This window comes from Camelina sativa, chromosome 12 (assembly GCF_030686135.1).
Source record: "Camelina sativa cultivar CO46 ecotype springtype chromosome 12, ASM3068613v1".
Classification (NCBI taxonomy): domain Eukaryota; kingdom Viridiplantae; phylum Streptophyta; class Magnoliopsida; order Brassicales; family Brassicaceae; genus Camelina; species Camelina sativa.
The window spans coordinates 22,400,504-22,419,616 of record NC_141891.1 but is presented as its reverse complement, the minus strand read 5'-3'; the positions used below and the strand labels follow the sequence as shown (position 1 = coordinate 22,419,616).

The 19,113-nt window shown below is 40.9% G+C and overlaps 2 protein-coding genes and 1 pseudogene across 2 annotated transcripts; 2 read left to right on the top strand and 1 right to left on the bottom strand.

Moving 5' to 3' along the window:
- Nucleotides 1-1,275: 1,275 nt before the first annotated feature.
- On the bottom strand, nt 1,276-4,145 carry LOC147930905 (uncharacterized; annotated as a pseudogene).
- Nucleotides 4,146-5,180: 1,035 nt separating this feature from the next.
- LOC147930904 (uncharacterized protein At4g02000-like) lies at nt 5,181-5,666 on the top strand. Its single transcript, XM_087477082.1, has one exon. The coding sequence runs from the start codon at nt 5,181-5,183 to the stop codon at nt 5,664-5,666; it is 486 nt and encodes a 161-aa protein (XP_087333208.1).
- A 1,264-nt stretch (nt 5,667-6,930) lies between these two features.
- LOC147930903 (uncharacterized) lies at nt 6,931-7,724 on the top strand. The gene is made up of 2 exons (XM_087477081.1): nt 6,931-7,416; nt 7,536-7,724. The coding sequence occupies exons 1-2, from the start codon at nt 6,931-6,933 to the stop codon at nt 7,722-7,724; spliced, it is 675 nt and encodes a 224-aa protein (XP_087333207.1).
- The last annotated feature ends 11,389 nt before the right edge of the window (nt 7,725-19,113 follow it).

Sequence of the window (19,113 nt, the reverse complement as noted above, 5' to 3'; positions counted from 1 at the left end):
AAGAGCAGCTTTGTTATCACAGTAGAGACTAAAAGGCTCTGGGGACGAGACACCAAAATCAGAGAGGAGACCATGAAGCCATGTGAGCTCGGAGGCTGTGAAAGACATCGCCCTGTACTCAGCCTCCGCAGATGATTGAGACACCACACTCTGTTTCTTAGTCTTCCAAGCAATGGGAGACCCACCCAGTAGGATAGCAAAACCCGTGAGAGAACGACGAGATATTGGACATGTAGAAAAATCTGAATCACAATACCCTGAGACATGTAAATCGCCATTCGCAGTATATAAAACCCCTTGACCAGGGTTGTTCTTAAGATAACGAACAACACGCAGCGCGGCCAACCAATGTTTCAACCGAGGTTTGTGCAAGAACTGCGCTAGCATGTGGACCGTATACATGAGTTCTGGCCGACTGATCGTTAGATACACCAACCGACCAACCAAACGTCGATATCGTTCCAGAGTGTCAAAGTATTGGCCTGTATCCTCTTCTAATTTGTGATTTTGAAGAGTAGGCGTACAAACAGGTCGCCCACCTAATAAACCACACTCATTGATAATGTCCAATGCATATTTCCGTTGATACAAGTAAATGCCACGAGATGATCTAGTCACTTCAATGCCCAAAAAATACTTGAGGGAACCCAAATCTTTCATGTGAAAACATTGATTCAAATATCCCTTAAAGCGATTGATGGCGTTTTCGTCATTGCCACCAATAAGAAGATCATCAACATATACGATCACATAGAGACACATATTCCCACGAGTTAGAGCAAACAATGAGTAATCCGCATAGGATTGGGAAAATCCATATGCAAGCAGCGCCTTTGTAAGCTTGGAGAACCAGCACCTAGGTGCTTGCTTCAAACCATAGAGCGACTTCCGGAGCTTACAAACTTGATTTGGACCCAATGCTTTGAAACCTGGTGGAAGTTTCATATGAACTTCTTCTTCTAAATCCCCATGGAGGAAAGCATTATGAACATCCATTTGATGCACTATCCAGTTCTTAACAGCAGCCACTTTGAGAAACATGCGTACTGTTGTTAACTTGACAACATGTGCAAAAGTCTCCTTGTAATCCTTCCCTTCTTTTTGTCTCTTTCCCATGACCACCAACCTAGCCTTATGACGCTCAATCGTACCATCTGAATGATATTTAATTTTAAACACAAACTTGCAACCAATAGCTGTTTTGCCCGGCGGCAAGTCACCGACATCCCACATATGTTGTGCCTCCAAAGCATCAACCTCAAACTTAACAGCATCTCACCATACTTGGAGTTGCATTGCCTCATCATATGTATCAGGTTCAATTTCAGCCGAGATAGCAACAAGAAAGGCTGCATGATTGGCAGAGAAACGATCATAGGTGACATAATTTGCTATAGGGTAAGCGACCGTACCTGTAGAAGAAGATGAGGCGGAGGGAGAAGAGGGTGATGGGGGAAGATCTTTTGTGAGTGAATGATACGAAACCTCATATCCCTGCAGTCCCTTAGATTGGACTTTATGACGATGGCCTCTGCCAAGCTGTTCTATCGACTGTTCAGCAACAGGTTCTTGTGGCAAAGTCGGTGTCGCAGTATCAGCGCTCCCCCTGTCATCAGCCGTCGTACGAGGAGAACCATTACTATTATCAAGCAAAGGCAATATATCCACAACACTATCCGAAACACATTCCTCTGTTTCAACTCGCACCTGCGATATTGGCCCGAAATCATCATCATCAGAAAACAACTGCAGAGGCAGAGAAGGGTGGATAGTGTCACTCTCTGCAGCAGACGTCGTGGCTAGGGGAAACACAGTCTCATGAAATTGAACGTCACGTGAGACAAAAAAATCGTGTGTCTCTAAATCGTACAGAGTCCATCCTTTCTTGCCATACGGGTAGCCTAAGAAAACACATTTGCGACTCCTTTCACCAAATTTATCCTTATCCCGAGAGCTTGTGTGCATAAGCCAAACATCCAAACACTTTCAAACTGTCAAATGAGGGTGGCTTGCCATATAACATTTCATAAGGGGTTTTACCTTGCAATAACGGTGTGGGAGTTCTATTGATAAGATGACTTGCAGCAAGAACACATTCGCCCCAAAATTTCACCGGTAAAGAAGCTTGAAACATCAAAGAACGCGCAACATTAAGGATATGTCAATGTTTCCATTCGACGCGTCCATTTTGTTGCGGTGTATATACGCAAGACGTCTGATGCAAGATCCCCTCCTTATCAAAGTATCGTTTTAAGCAGGTGAACTCAGTGCCGTTGTCAGAACGAACTGCACGCACCTTCTTGTCAAACTGACGAGTGACCATGGCACAAAAATTCTGCAAACATTCAGAAACTTCTCGTTTTTCAAGTAACAGATAAATCCAAAAGGCACGGGAATAGTCATCCACAATGGTTAGAAAATAAACAGCTCATGACATAGACGGAGTGCGGTAAGCTCCCCAAATATTGCAATGGATTAAATCAAAAATTGCACTAGCTTTATTATTACTTTCAGAAAAAGAATCCTGAGTTTGTTTAGCTCGATAACAAATATCACAACCCCCGTCTGTTCCAACAGTTTTTCCAACACCAAAAATACTAGATAAATAAGATAGCACAGGATCAGATGGATGCCCAAGACGTCGATGCCACATCTCACGTTGATCACTGCTTGTTGTTTTGTTTGCTTGACCGCCAAAGACTCCTCTGAACTTGTAAACCCTATCACACTCTTCACCCACACCAATCATCTTCAAAGTATGGTCCTGCAAAACACACACATCCTCAGTAAAAGTAGCAAATCCTTTAGTTGTTTTAAGTAGTTTGGCAACAGAGATAAGAGAACACGTCAAATCTGGAGAGTACAACACTCCATTTAACCAAATATCACCACCTAAACACATCCGCCCTTGTTTTTCAGCCATAGCCCAATCTCCATCGGGAAGTCGTATAGCACAAGGCAATATTGATTGTATATCACTCAAAAGATCGATATTCGAAGTCATATGGTGTGACGCACCAGAGTCTATGATCATATCTGTCTTACTAGAAAGTTTTGATGCCGAGGATGCTGTCTTATGTTGATTGAGAAGGCTGATCAAGGATGTTAGCTGCTCATCGGTAAACTGTGGTAGAGAGGCGCGATCCAGCTCTTTGCGTGTGGTTGCTGCTGAGTTTGTGACGGGTTGAGCGAGTGCTGAATTCACAGTTCCAACCTCATGATGGGTCTGAGCCACATTCGCATGAGCCAGATGAGAACCTCTTCCCCAACCAAAACTTCCAACCATTCCTCCCCCTCTCCCAAAACGTCCTCGACCTCCTCTGTTTCCAGCCCCTCTCCCTTATCCATAATTTCTACCACGTTCATCCCACCAATCTGGATACCCTTTGATCTGGAAACAGTGAGAGAGAGCGTGACTGTATTTACCGCAATGCGTACATGTAACGTCCTTTTCACGATATTGAAACTCCCCTGTTTTACCTCTGTTCCCAGCTTGAACCGCAAAACCCACAGTATCAACACGTTCTTCCGTGCTTCGAGTGATACCTTGTTGTCTTTCAACATTGGTTCCATGTTTGTTAAAGTAGATAGTATTCCCCCGAAACGAACATCATCTAACCCCATTAAGAACTGATGTGTATGTTCTTCATCTCTATCTTGTTCAAGGTGTGCTGCCAATTCACCGCACGAACACGACTTCAACGGCTTGTAAACCACCAGCTCATCCCACATCTTCTTAAGTCTCCCAAAATAAACCATCACGCTATCCCCTTTCTGTTTTGCAGTTCGCCAGTTCTGATTTCAGTTCATGTACTCTTGGTCCATTCCCAACCGAGAACTGTAACCTCAAATCTTCCCACAACGTGTGTGCATCATCCACCATCGAAATCGTTGTTTTCAACGTTGGCTCGACTGTGTTCATCAACCATCCCACGATCATTGAATTAACAACCTCCCACTGCTCAATTTCTTCCGCCACAACTGGCTTCTCCAAAGTCCCATCAACGAAACCCAACTTTTGTTTAGTACGCAAGGCATTCCGCACATTCTTAGTTATCCTCCTTCAACTGCACCGTGGTGATCAAGCTTCCCGGTCCTTCGGACGGATGCAAGTAAAGAGGTGAGGATGTTGGGATTTCAGACATCCTCACAATCTCTTTACCTTTCCCTTCAGTAGTCGTAGGCTTCCCTGTCTCGTCATGATCGAAACCGTTCACAAGAATTTTGGATCTAGGTTAGGCTCTGATACCTTGTAAAAAAAAAAAAAAATTTACCATCAAAAAAAAAATCTTTGAACAAAAAGATATAGCGATGGCGACGGTGACGGTTTTGACGATGAGTTCTAGGGTTTGAGATGTACTGTTTTTGTGGGTATCGGGGGTGGAGGGATGATTCACCATGGTATCAATTTGAGACTAAGGATTGGGGATGGATCGGAAATCCGTCCTCGAATCTGTTGGAGATTTCTTTGGGGTTGCGGGATTTGATTTCCCTAAAAGGGATTTTGTTTCGATCGGATCTCTCTTGGTTGATTCGGTTTGATTCGGCAGTAGTTATTGCCTGAATTGATAGGAGTTGGCCGGTGTTTATGTGGAGATTGGATACGATTTTGGCATCATATCGCGATTCTCCTTCCCTTCTGATTGGGTTTTGTTTCGAGTGTGTTAGGAGGCTGATCCGGGGTTTTGCTAAGTATGGCTATTACCCATTTATTCCATTATGGTTGAGAATAATTTCAGATTCTGCATTAGAGGCGATGGGATATTGGTTGATCGTTTATGGAATGTTTGGGTTTGGCAGATTTGGTGTATCTCTGTCAAGGATTTTTTCGAGTTGGTGGTATGTTCAAGGCTTATTTAGGCGTTGGAATGAAGAATCTCTTCTTGGGCATTCTCTCTCTCTCATATCGTTCTATTTTGTGGCGTGTTCTTTGTATCCCTCAGAGAGGATTCATATTCTTTGTGGTCTGCGTATCGTTTGTTTGGTGAGTGTTTTATCATGGCTCAAATGTCGCTAAACAAAGGCAAAGCTCTGTTTGTTCGTACTGAAACAGTAAGGATTGCTTCTTCTGTTCTAGCTCAGAGGATCCAGCAATTCTCGATGACTCTCATTGGGCATCTTATGAATCTGAGTGTTCAGAGGATGGAATCTCTGTTGATTAATTTGCCTAAGATTTGAAGATGGAAGACAAGGTGGTGGGTGCTGATTTGGGGCAAGGTCTATTTCAGTTTAACTTTGAAGTAGAGGAGGAGCTCCAATCGGTTTTGCGGAACGGGCCTTATCACTTTGATGGGTGGATGGTTTCTTTGGTGAAGTGGGAGCCGATCATCTCATCCACTTATCCTTCAGGTATTAATTATTGGGTGAAGGTCACTGGTATTCTAGTGCATCTTTGGGAGGATGCAACTTTAAGAGCTATTGCTAAGAAGGTTGGTATACTCAGGGAAATTGATGATGAGTCTGGGAGCTTTTGCGTGACTGTCAATGGTTTCAACCCTCTTCTTTTCAAGTTGGTTGTTCCCTTTGCTACTGGGGATGAGATTATTGTGTCTCTTGAGTATGAGAAGCTTTCGGGATACTGTGATCACTGCTCTTGCCTTACTCATGATATCAGAGGGTGTCCAGAGTTGCAAAAGAGATCCGGTGAGCAGGCTGTAGAACAATAGACGGATAAGAGGGGTGGTCAGCGACAACACCTCCAACCTAAACAAGGGGGTTATCATAATGAAGGTGGTTGGGAGAAACCAAGAAAGGTTGTTAAGAGAGCTCTGGATTTTAATAATCAAGATCCTACTGTCGGTGATATGGGTCCTGTTAACTCTCGCCATCATGAGAGAGCTTTTGGTCCGGTCTGGGGTCAGAAGAAACAATCTACTGCTGGTCATTCTAGTGGTTCTGATGGGCAGCGAGGTTCTGGTTCTGGAGGTTCTTACGTGAGTGGTGGTTTTCTGGGTCAGGCTCCATCTATTAATATCAATCGCAAGGGTTTGGGACCGGTGTGGCCTAAACCGTTGTATAGAGCCAAACACCAAGTCACTGATCAGCGGTTACAGGAGGATGAGAATGAGCACCAAATAGCCACAGGGTCACAGCTTGGTTCGGTTTCTGGGAATGCTATTCCTGACTGTTTGGTGAAGGATCTGGTGGATCCAGATTTCATGGAGGAGACTGATGATTTGTTGGAAGATGGTGAGTGCCCGGAGGGTGGTGGTTTGATCGAGGGAGATCTGGGTAAGGAGGGTGAGTCTATTTCGGAACAGGGGACTGATCATCAAACAACCAAGAATGATATTTCATGAGGTACCATTCTTATCTCGACTCCGGGTGATATAGCTTTGGGATCTATTAATTGTGCCTTGGCTGATATCACTCTAGGGGATTCGCACAATCATAGGCGAAGTGTGAACAAGATAAGTGTTGAGAAAAGAGTTACGGTTCCAAGGAGGGCTGCTTTGGCATTGGCTTCCCCCGGTAAACAATTGTTGGCTAAGGTTTTGTCTAAACCTGCAGGTGCATGGAACAAACATAAGGGGACAGGGAGGCAAGACATTTCTTTGCGTGGTAAACCAGCGGATGGTGGTCATCAAATCAAGAAAGGGACGGTGGCTCTCCCGAAACCACCGGCGGAAACGTGAAGATTCTAAGTTGGAACTGTCAAGGCATAGGGGCTGATCTGACAGAGGAGTATTTGGGTGATTTGTGGAAACAACATCGACCAGACATTTTATTTTTATCAGAAACTAAGAAATGTTTTTCTTATTTGCAAAAATTTAAGAATAAGTTTGGTTTGAATAATTTGTATACTGTTGAACCCAGCGGGGCTAGTGGTGGTTTAGCATTATTTTACAAGGATGAAATAAAACTCTCAGTTCTTTATGATTATGATCGCATTATAGATGTACAATCGTTTTTCGTGAACAATTAGTTTATATGTCTTTTATATACGGTGATCCGGTTCCCCAAAATCGTGAAAAAGTATGGGATAAGTTATCGGATATCGGGTCTTTTCGTGTTGATCCTTGGTTTATGATTGGTGATTTTAACGAATTGGTTGGCAATCATGAGAAAAGGGGAGGTGCTTTGCGTCCAGCCTCTTCCTTTGTGCCTTTTATTTCCATGCTCCAACATTGTGGGATGCTAGAGTTCCCTTGTTATGGTGAACAATTATCATGGAGAGGTACTTGGTACAATAACCAGGTAGTTCGTTGTCGGTTAGATCGGGCTTTGGGTAATGAGGACTGGCAGGGCTATTTTCTGAATTCTAAGGTAGATTATTTAGAAATGATTGGTTCTGATCATTGTCAAATTTTAGCTACTTGCCTAAAGATGCATACGAGACGGAATAGGCAATTTCGTTTGACAAACGCTGGTTGCGAAAAGATGGTTTATTCGGGGCGGTTGAGTCAGGATGGAATCGTACAAATTTTTTTTGGATTCCAGGCTTTGTGGATAAGATAAAAAATTGCAGGAATTTGATTTCTTGGTGGCGAAAGAATATTATTTATTCTGGCCCAAGGCTCATTTCTTCCTTGAAGGCGGCGTTACAGGAGGCGAAAATGGATGATTCGATTCCTCAGGAGGAAATTCGGGATATAGAGAGGAAATTAAAAGAGGCGTATCGGGATGAGGAATTATACTGGCAACAAAAGAGTAGGAAGTTTGGTTACGGGTTGGGGATAAGAATACTAAATTTTTCCAAGCCTCTACTAGACAACGACGGGTAAGAAATATGATTATTGGGTTGTTTGATGCAGATAATATATGGAATGAATCGGTCTTAGGTATGGAGAATATTGCTACAAAATATTTTGAGGTTCTTTTTAGGAATTCGGATGTCCGAGGTGTTTCAGAGATGTTACAGGAGATTACCCCTTTAATTTCAGAAGCTATGAACAGAGATTTAATTCGGGATATTTCTGAAGCGGAAGTTCGGAAAGCCCTGTTTGCTATGCATCCGGAGAAAACTCCAGGACCTGACGGCATGACGGCTTTGTTTTTTCAACGATTTTGGTCCTCCTTAAAAGGGGATTTAGTTGCTCTGGTTAGAGAATTTTTCCGATCAGGTAGTGTTGATCCACGTTTAAATGAGACGAATATTTGTCTTATTCCTAAAGTTGATCGGCCACAGCGGATGGCGGAGTTTAGGCCGATAAGCCTTTGTAATGTGAGCTATAAAATTATTTCTAAGGTTCTGTGTTTTCGGCTAAAACGGTTCCTCCCATCCCTGGTTTCCAAAACTCAGTCGGCTTTTGTTTCGGGTCGGTTAATTACAGATAATATTTTGGTTGCGCAGGAAATGTTTCATGGGTTAAATACTAATCGAAGGTGTAAGTCGGAGTTTCTGGCCTTTAAAACGGATATGAGTAAGGCTTATGATCGTGTGAAATGGGATTTTTTAGAAGCGGTTATGGTTAAGTTAAGGTTTGATAGGAAATGGATTTCCTGGATCATGTGGTGTGTCTCCTCGGTGTCATATCAAGTTCTTCTCAATGGTCAACCCCGGGGACTTATTAAACCACAGAGAGGTCTACGTCAGGGGGATCCGTTGTCACCGTATTTGTTTATACTTTGCACGGAGGTTCTGATAGCGAATATTAAAAAGGCAGAACGGGAGAAGAAAGTAACGGGCATCTCAATCGCTCGCGATAGTCCTACCATTTCGCATTTGTTGTTTGCTGATGACAGTCTGTTTTTCTGTAAAGCAGAGGCGACTGAGTCATGGAAATTATCAGAAATTATGGCAAAGCCTCAGGGCAAGAGGTTAATTTAGAGAAATCTTCTATAATGTTTGGCAAGAAGGTTCCTTCTGAGACAAGAGATCAGTTGAAGTTAGTCATTGGTATTTCTAAAGAGGGAGGTATGGGCTCTTATTTAGGCATTCCTGAAAGCCTCCAAGGTTCAAAAACGAAGGTTTTTGGATATGTCAAGGATCGGTTGGATGACCGAGTCAATGGCTGGAATGCAAAGCTTTTATCGAAAGGTGGTAAGGAGATTATGATTAAATTAGTGGCGTTGGCACTTCCTACTCATGTGATATCCTGCTATAAATTGCCGCAAGAGTTGACATCTAAATTAACGAGTGCTATCTCCACTTTTTGGTGGAAATCTAATGATAGGACTCGTGGTCTACATTGGGTGGCCTGGGATAAATTATGTAAGGAAAAGTGTGAAGGGGGTCTAGGTTTCAGAGCCCTGGAACAATTTAATGATGCTATGCTAGTGAAACAGTATTGGCGGTTAATCCAACATCCGACGTCCTTAATGGCTCAGGTGTTGAAAGGCTGATATTTTAGAAATAAACACCCTCTTATGGCCAAAAAACCATATAATCCCTCCTTCGCTTGGAGGAGTATTTTTTCAACTAAGGCATTGGTAGAACATGGAGCGCGGTGGGCGGTAGGTTCGGGTTGTTCTATTTTGGTTTGGCGAGACCCATGGTTACCGGATATTCGACCACGTCCAGCAAATGGTCGGGGACGACTTTGGTTACCGAGTTTGATGGTGAACCATCTAATTAATCCTGTTACGAAGGATTGGCATTTGCCTACTCTGGAGGAGTTTCTGGATCTGGGGGATATACCGATTATTTGGAGTATGACGGTCAGTAAAGTCCAGCAACCGGATCGATTAGTATGGCACTTTACCAAGTCAGGAAAGTATACGGTTAAATCAGGATACCGGCTAGCCAGAGAATTAATGACGGAAGTCGAATACGGGCCGACTTGTATGGCCCTTAGGGCCCAATCGTGGAAACTCGATGTTACCTCGAAGGTCCAACATTTTTTCTGGCAGATTGCTTCGGGCACTCTCCCAGTGTTAGAACGGCTTGCGTATAGGGGTGTCCGGTGTGATACTCTATGCAAACGGTGTGAGTATGTACCAGAAACAATTAATCATGCTCTTTTTGAGTGCCCTCGCTCGCGCGATGTTTAAGGGTTGTCACCAGTTTTGTTAGTTCCAGATGGTTTTCCATATGCTTCCATCTATGCAAATTTGGATTTTATTTTCTGGCGGGCAGCTTCTTAGTCGGGGGATCCTGATGTAGCTCTTTGTCTTCCCTGGATACTTTGGTCACTATGGAAAGATAGGAATAAAAAAGTTTTTCAGGGGTTAGAGGCCGAGCCGATGGAGATTTTACTTCAGGCGAATAATGATAAAGTATTGTGGGAAGAGGCCAAATCTTACTCGGACAGTTATTTGCATACTACACCCCTGTTGGAGGATAGAGGGGTGTTTCCTCTCTGTCAGATTGATGGTTCATGGAAAGGTTCAGATCCTCTACAGGGTCTGGGGTGGTGGTATTGAAGTGATGAAAATTTGACGCTTCTTCTGGGAGCACGGAGTCAGAGGCGCGCTCCTACATCCTTACATGCAGAGCTACAAGCCTTAATCTGGGCTATGGAGTCACTATTGGCGGCTGGAGTTGTCTGCCAGAGTTTCGAGACAGATTGTGCAGAATTGGTGGCGATGGTGCAGACGCCTGATGATTGGCCAGCTTTTTCGAATCTATTGGAGGAGTTATTTTTGCTCAGATCACGCTTTCCTTCCTTCTCCCTGACCAGGATCACTCGAGAGCTCAACGTAAGGGCAGATTGTCTAGCCCGTTCTTCAAGATCTTTATTTACTGAAAATTCTTTTGTAAACTCTTTTCCTCCGGTTTGGGCAACCAATCTTGGAGTTATCTTTTAATTTAATTAATGTTTGGTTGAAAAAAAAACTTTATAATGTTTTTAAAACTTTATAATGGTTGAAAAAAAAAAACCTTGTAAAAAACTTTTAAAATGTTTTAAAACTTTATAAATATTTGGATCGAGTCTAGAGGTAGTAGTTATTATCTAGAAGTACCTTGTGAACCATATAAAACTTTATAATTTTTCATATTTAAAAAGGGGTATTTTGAAAATAGATAGATGAAAGAGGTATTTTTGAAAAGGGGTATACCAAAAGGGGTATTTCTCAAAAATTGTCTTTAAAATTTTATTGAGTTTATATATATTAATTATAATATTTAAATAAATATGAATCGAAGTTCTTCTTACGTTAAGAATCAAAGCTCGCAGGTTTTGGAAAACAAAATGAAAATCAAATTGTTGTTTTCTTTGTTTGCAAAAGATTCAAAGATAGAATATCATCAAAACATAATAGAAGGTGTGGTTAAATATATCATAGTTTCCGTTTCCATATTGATTTTGCTGTATTTTTTCTAGTTGGAATGGAATGTAAAATATTTAGAAAACAAAATCTGAAGTAATGCAAATTTTAAAAAAATTTTAGGGATTAACTTTGTAAATAAAATTTTAAATAAGTACAAGTAAAAGGGTAGAACACAAAATGTATATATAGATACTAATAATTATATTTTTAATTGGGCTATCTTATTATATAAAGTTTGATGTCAAAGTTACTCATTAACAAGATTGTGACACATGTCAATTATATTATTCAGATGTTAACACATGTCAATTATAAATTTATGAAAATTAAAAAAAAAATAAACATGTAAAAATTTAAAATCTACCATAAAAAGGTTTTATATAAAAGTAAAATAAAGAAAAGAAAACGTAATTTTATTTAAAATCTTGTAAAGAAAAAAAACTTTTGTAAACTTCCAAATGTAAAACAAAACTATTAGCAGTTTAAAAAATATTAAAAGGCAATTATTAGAAAATTAGAAAATTGAAACAGCTTTAAAATTTAAAAAAGATCATTACAAAGAAATTATATATATATATCATAAAATTTAAAATTATAATATAGTTTATTTATTTTAATTTAAGTTGCTAATTTTACAAGAAAAATGAGTACTTTTTATATAAGATAAAAATGATTGTGAAAATATGCAATTAATTACTGTTTCTAAAAAATGTAAATACTCACCTTTACATAAAGAAAAACATGGTTGAAGTAAAAAAAAAAAATAGATCGTCTCATATTTTTTTCACCAATCAAATAATTTATTAAAAAAAGACTGCTATTGTAATATATAAGATAGTCGTATGTAATATTAACATATGCGTTTTTTAACTATAAAAATGTTAAAGCGAAGAGACATATAATAGGTTATTTAATGTGTTCATAACGATAATTGTTGTTAGTAGTAAAGACTAAATAGTATATTTAAAAGTAAAATATATTTGTGTGTATATAAAACAACCCGACCCGTTTTTTTATTAATAGTAATAAATACAATATATAATTAAGCATCTCATACTACTTAATTAAATCAACCCAAACCACAACTCATCATTAAACCAGCAATACACATTAAGCACACCAGAAACATACCAATAATACAAAACAATTATATCAGCAATACAGTAACATTTCTAACCATTCTATCCAGCAACCTAGCATAACTTTATCCGAGGTTCCAACATAAAACAATATAACAAAGACCACCAACACACAAACAAGACCCTAGATCATCCTCCTCCTCATCGGCATGATTCCACATCACATACCTGCATACCAAAACCAACAATTGAGATGCGTAAGAATTATCATAAATACTTAGCGAGGCAATCCTTCCATGTACTAGGCTATACATACAAGCAACTGAGATTCCAATGTTTAACAAACAACAATTAACCAGGAAAACAAGCGACAACCAAGTTGGTAATATAGTTGAAATTATAATATAGTTTATTTATTTTAATTTTAAGTTGCTAATTTTACAAGAAAAATGTGTACTTTTTATATAAGATAAAAAAATGATTGTGAAAATATACTTACTTTTTATATAATATAGTTTATCTATTTACTTTTTTTTCAACCAAACAATAAATTAAAAGGAAATTTCTCGGTTAGTTGTCCAAGCTGGAGGGAAGGAGTTCACAAAAGGAACTTCAGAGATAAGAGAACGCGAAGTACGGGCAAGACAATCTGCCTTCATATTTGACGCACGCGGGATCCAAGAGATATAGAATAGTGCGAAGAACTCTAGCAAGCTAAAACCCATTGAGCAGGTTGAAGAAGGATGACCAATCTTCACGGACTGCACGATAGTGAGTAACTCAGCACAATCAGTCTCGAAATGTTGACAAGCAATCCCTGCAGCACGTATCCGCTCCATAACCGACAACAACGATTTTAACTCCGAATGTAGGGTTGAGGGGCTCCGTCTTAGACACTTGGCCCCCAACAACTAGGTTTGCTCCTCACCAATGCAACACCACCAGCCACATCCTGAATCCACATTGGTTGCTTTCCAAGAACCATTAATCTGACAACCAGGTGAAGAAACCTGGACATCAAAAGACGGAGATGAGCTGGCATGACCGCCGTAAAAGAGAGCGCCTCTTCCCAGGCTAACTTATTGCCCAAAGCCTGAGCAATTATATCATTTTCCTTGACCTCTAAACCTTGAAAACCTTTTTTATTTATGGCTTTCCAGATTGCTCATAAATTCCATGATAATTGAAGAAGTTAATCAAGATCACCCTGTTGAGAGGCACCCTTCCAGAAAACAAACTCCAAATTCGAGCACACCGACTCATATGGAAAACTGTAACGCCCGATAAATCTGCATCAAGTCTGCATAAATCTGCATCAAGTCTCGGACATGCGATTTTTTGCGGGATAGTTGGTCGGGGAGCGGACGAGCGGCTATCGGTGATACGTGAAACCGCTGGTAAACTCTCGACCATGTCCACTGATTCACATGTTTTCTTGGGTTTTTAGTGGAACGGTGTTGTTTTACTTATAAAACGCGGGGAACGGTTATTTGCGGGAGAGAAAGAACGCGGAGATCGTATTTGACAGTTTTTCAGCGGTTTTCTTCGGCGTTAACTGCCAGGAATCGATTATAAAAGGGATTAGAGCGTCATTCTTCATGAGCGTGAAAGAGAAAGATAAGAACTCAGAAAGAATAGAGAGATTGCCGAGAAAGAATAGAGAGATTGCCGAGAAACCAAGGGAGATTGCCGAGAAACCGAGAAAGATCATCGAGTAGTTCCGGTAAGTATCGACTGAATTGTGTGTTCGTCGACAGTTTATCGAGTTTTGTCAAAGGGAACGTTAATCTGGTCTGTTTGTCTTAGATTTCTGGGAAGCGCGGGCGATAGATTAATCTGGTCGAGATTCTACGCGACAAGAGGTGTCAGAAATTGTATCCGAGTGACAAAGGTGAGTTGCATGACTGTGGCGAGGAGTCTTGTGTTGTTTTCTTGCATAGATTCACTTAGTCCTTGATTGTCATGTATGATCTGTATGCTTGCTTGTCGTTATCCTGATTATTTGCTGCTTAGTCTTGGTGAACGATGCGGTTTATCGAGGATCTAGATCGGCGGTTCGATTGGGAACAGTAATGTTTGCTAAGGACTATCCGGTTGCGGGAAGATTGCTCGGTAACTCCGCATGGTTACGCTAGACGAGTTTATGTTTGCAACTTGCAATATTGACTGTTTGATTGTGATTACTTGCTTGTGGCCTGTGAGACGAGACGACCGCTCTCACTAAGCAAATCCTTTTGCTTATGACTCCTTTGTGTCGCAGGAAATAATTCTGATCGGGAAGCTAATTGGGACGCTGGAACCAGTTTGCGGGACTAAGGCAAGGAAGGAAGGATGGTTAATTATGGGTAGTTGTACTCGGTCTAGTATGTAACGTGTAATAGCTTATTAGCAAACTCACCGTTGTACTGGAACCTCGTTAATAATTCAAGTATTCTGTTTTATTCTTAAAATGACTTGTCTAAATTGAATCGGAAAATGTTAAGTAATTCCTCGGTAAAACTTGGCCGCGAGTTGCCGCGGCAAGGTAGAAACCGGGTTGGGGCATTTCAATTTGGTATCAGAGCATGGTCGATTCTAGGACATTCTTAGCATAAGTGGGTTAGTGGGAAATCCATCCTTCCAATGCTTGAAGTCTCGTGGTAAGTGTTATTATTCTGTGGGTGTGAAACTAAGTTAGTGAGAAGCTAACTTAGTATCTAATCTGGTCATTGCAGATGGCTAGGAGTAACCGAAGTCAGAGGAGGAATCCTGAGAATGTTGCTGAGAATGCTGTTGAGAATTTTGATGCGGCTGATGTAGGTGATGGTGTTGGTGCAAATGATGCTGCTCCTGTTTAGTTGGGACAAGTGTTAACTGTATTGGCGCAGATCTTGGAGCGTTTACCGGCTGTTGCGCCTGTTCAAGTGGCACCACCGCCTGCTGTGAATCCGCGAGGACTTAACCTGCCAGTAGTGGACGCGGTTGAGGAAGTTGCTGCGGTACTATCGTACTATGATGTGATGGATTAGATGCATAAGTTGGGAACCAAGTTCTTCTCGGGTGGAACTCAGCCGATTGAGGCAGATGAGTGGAGGAGTCTGATAGACAAGTTTTCACCCAGGGTATCAATTCCCTATGCAGTTGTAGTACAAAGGGTTATCAATCCAAATGGTTGTTATGCTAACAGATAGGATGCAATCAGGATCAAGCAAGTCAAGCCAAGTAATAAAGGGGTTTGGTTCTAACAGTCCTAATATAAACAAAGTAAAGAATATAAACAAGTAAACCACACGACCTAAGCACTCGATGCAAGCAATCGAGTACAGGATCGGGTGGGGGGATCGAGTATGCAAGTAAGCTATGAACAGCTCGAGGTATTACTCGATGCAGGTTATCGTGTACCTGATCGGGTAATTGGTCGAGTAAGTAAACAATACTCAAAGTTAAGTATACCTCTAGCATTGACCTAATCAAGCATTTTATCTACTCCTTTCGGCCTGTAGCATTGTAAACGCCCTAGATCTAATCTCAACCTTTTGATCTGTTGACCGCATTAAGAACATCAACCTAGAAGGAAATTTATCAATCATAACAATCAACTAAAGCATCCTAACTGATCAAGAACACCTAATCATCTATCCCATCCCTAGAAACTTTGCTACACTACTCGGACATAGAAACGAATGACAAAGCCATAGAAATAAACGAAAATGACATTATTAAAAAGATAGAGTAGAGTAGAAAAGAGTATGGGATAAAGATCTATGAAAAACTACAAAATAAAAGTACAAAAACAAGAAAATATGTTGAGTCGCTCAGTTCTCTCACAGAAGCTCTCGCTCTCTGGTTTGAGGGTCTACGGCGTGCTCGTTTGCGAGCTAGGGAAAGAGGGGGTTTATATATGGAAACCCATTTGACCTAGCTTCCCAGACCTGCCCGATGGTCTACTCGATGGGGTACACGAGGCTTGAGTCGGGTAACTCCTCGGGTGGATCTTCGGGTTGCTCTTCGCGCTCTTGGATCCTCTTCGATTGTGTTGGGGTTTGGACTTGTTCTTGTAGCTTGATGGCTCTTTCGGGTACATGCTCGAATTGTCCTTGTTTTTCCCCCATTTTTGGCTCTTTAGCACCTGTTTTCATCCAATATATACAAATGCATAAATGCAACACCCTAAATGCCCTAAAACTTGATTCTTACAGTAAATGACATAAAAATGCTAAGTTAGGGGTATGAACAATGCAAAATATGGACAAAAAAGGATGCTAAAAACATGTAAATTAGAGTGTTATCAGACCCCCAAACTTAAATCTTGCTAGTTCTCTAGCAAGGAAGTAAGAGGGTACGGGTTTGAAAGTGGGGACTCATAACCTTAAGATGCTAACCGAAGGATGCGAGCTATAGTACTTAAAGATAGTTTAATGGTGCTAAGATCAATCAACATACTTACAAATATTTTTCTATGCCTATTACCATGCATCGATCTAGCTCAACCTCCAACTAAAGATTTCTTGCAAATGGAAGGTGAAAAGCTCAATAGGTTTCAAGGGTAAGGTTTTTTTTTTGATAAGGTGGTTTCAAGCAAATTCTTTAGGTGGTTTTCTCTCAAAAAGTGGAATGCTAGACAGTCGTGAAAACTATCTAAGACTGAGAACAATTTGGTCATACAAAGCTTAACTCTTGATGATCTACCCTTTTCTCATACATTCATCATATATTTTTTTATTTAAATCTCCTAGAATTTAACTACCCACACCCTTCTAGCTCTTAATCTCTTTTTTTTTTCTTTCTTTGCTAAACTCCTAACATAGATATATTCTTTTCTTTCTTTCTAGGAGACTATAGCAAGAACTTTTTCTTTCTCTTTTTTTTTTTTTTTACTTAGAGACTTAGAGCTAATTAGTTCTAACCTTAGGGACTTTCTTTTCTTTTCTTCTCTTTTTTTTTATTCCACAACCCAACCCCAAATAAACAGTCTAACCACCTATCTTTGAAAACCGAATCTATTAGCTAGTTCAAATCTAACTTAGCTAAATCAAGAGGCAGTTCTTTGTCGTTCTCAATACTCTCAAGGTTTCACAACCTATAGCACAATAAAAAAGGCCTCACTCAACAATTAACAACAAAGTTTGAAAGAAAGGTTTGGGTTCATGGGTAGGACAAATGAATCGGGTTAAACGAAAAGATTGGTAAAAATGTGGAGTGCTAACCCGAGTTTAGAGTTACCATGAGCAAGTATTCAAGTTCCATAAGCAAGACAATTAAAGTTCAAATTAATTCCAATAATATAGGGATGTTCTAATGTTCAAGCAAGTGGAGGAAGCATTCAATCGACACAAAGGGTCTAAGCAAAGATTTTTCATTTTTTTTCCAAAGATTGATCTAGCAACAATGAACTGTGACTAAGGGCTATAGCTTCAATCCTAAGGTTTGATTTTTAAACAAGGTGGTTTTAATCATTGTCCCCTAAGATGCATATGCAACAATCCTATATGAAACAAACTAGACTCAATCCTAATATGTAAATGCAACTACATGAACATTCTTTTTTTTTTTTGTGAAATTTTTCAAATTTTTTTGGGTTTTTTAATGCACATAAATGCAGACTCAAATGAATAAAACTAGCATGCAAAAATTTGAAATAATAAAAATAAGAAAATAAAACACAATGTTAAATACATTCTAGGACCCTCCCCCAAACTTAAATTACACAGTCCCTGTGTAAATAAAAGTTGGAAAAGAATCCAAGAATCACACTAAATGAATGAAACTAAAAGCAATTTTATATACAAGTATTGGATGAAGTAGGTACCTCATGGGTTGGTGAAGAAGGAGGTTGCAGCAGCCTCCATACTTGCCAACGTGTACCCAGGGTCGTCTTCGGCTTCAGCAGGTGCCGGTGTTTGCTCGTCAGGGAGCTCAGATATGCGTACAGACGACGTACTCGGACCAGCATCCGAGGTGATGATCGAGGGTGGGATCGCGTAGCTCATCGGGTAGGGCATCGGGTAGTAGGATGGAAATGGCGGAAGGGGTCCAAAATGATCACCGGTGTATCCACTCGCAGGGTGCATCGTGTACGGCATCGTGAATGGCATCTGGTACGGTGGAGGAAAAAGTCCACCATAATCACCCGATTGGGTGCTCAATGGGTGCATCGGATAGTGCATCGTGTACCCCATCGGATTGGGTGTCGGGTAGGCGTCAGAGTGGCTTATCCTCGATGCTTCTGGTCGGGTTATGTCCTCCTCAGCTCGGGGCTCGTATGATGATGCTCTTTGAGGTTCCGGAGGTGGCAGTCCTCGAGTTCCTCCTAGCGGTCCGCTTCTCCCCATCCATGTAGGTGCTTGTTCCGAGGTAGGAGCTGAGGCACAGCTTGCCTTGTCTTGCAACTCCTTGATCTGACCTCCCATTATCTTCACCAAACCGACAAGATCCTTCACCTTTTTCACCAAGAACTTGTTCATATTTTTCAACCACCCGATCCTTTTGTGAGCTTCTCTCACTCCAACCGGTTGCTTTTGAGAGCATGCATACTCTTCAAAATCAAACTCCTCCGAGCTATCTCCTTGTCTTTGCCCGGTTTCTTCTCTCTTCTCAGCTTCGGACTCCTCCTCCGGGTTGTACAGCTCTTCCAACGGTGGTGCAAAGTCAATGTTGTCTCCTAGCCGGACTTTGGTGCATGTGACATTAGGTAGAATCATTTGAGCAGCTCCGGCGGTTGGATGGACAAACTTGAACAATGTCATGTCATTAGGCCTCTCATAGGCCAAAAATCTCGCCAGCACGAGGTAGTCCGTATCCAGCCACCTTGGTTCGTGAACAACTCCCTTCAAGGGCACATCGCATGCCACTAAGATTGGTGTGACTAGTCCCCCAATAGAGATCTCTCCGCCTCCTTCTC

Bases quoted from the DNA above. Each gene is read 5' to 3' on its own strand.
- LOC147930904 (XM_087477082.1), top strand. From the start codon at position 5,181: ATGGAAGACAAGGTGGTGGGTGCTGATTTGGGGCAAGGTCTATTTCAG.
- LOC147930903 (XM_087477081.1), top strand. From the start codon at position 6,931: ATGTCTTTTATATACGGTGATCCGGTTCCCCAAAATCGTGAAAAAGTA. The intron at 7,417-7,535 runs GTACAAATTTTT...TCTTCCTTGAAG, and splicing joins GGTTGAGTCAGGATGGAATC to GCGGCGTTACAGGAGGCGAA.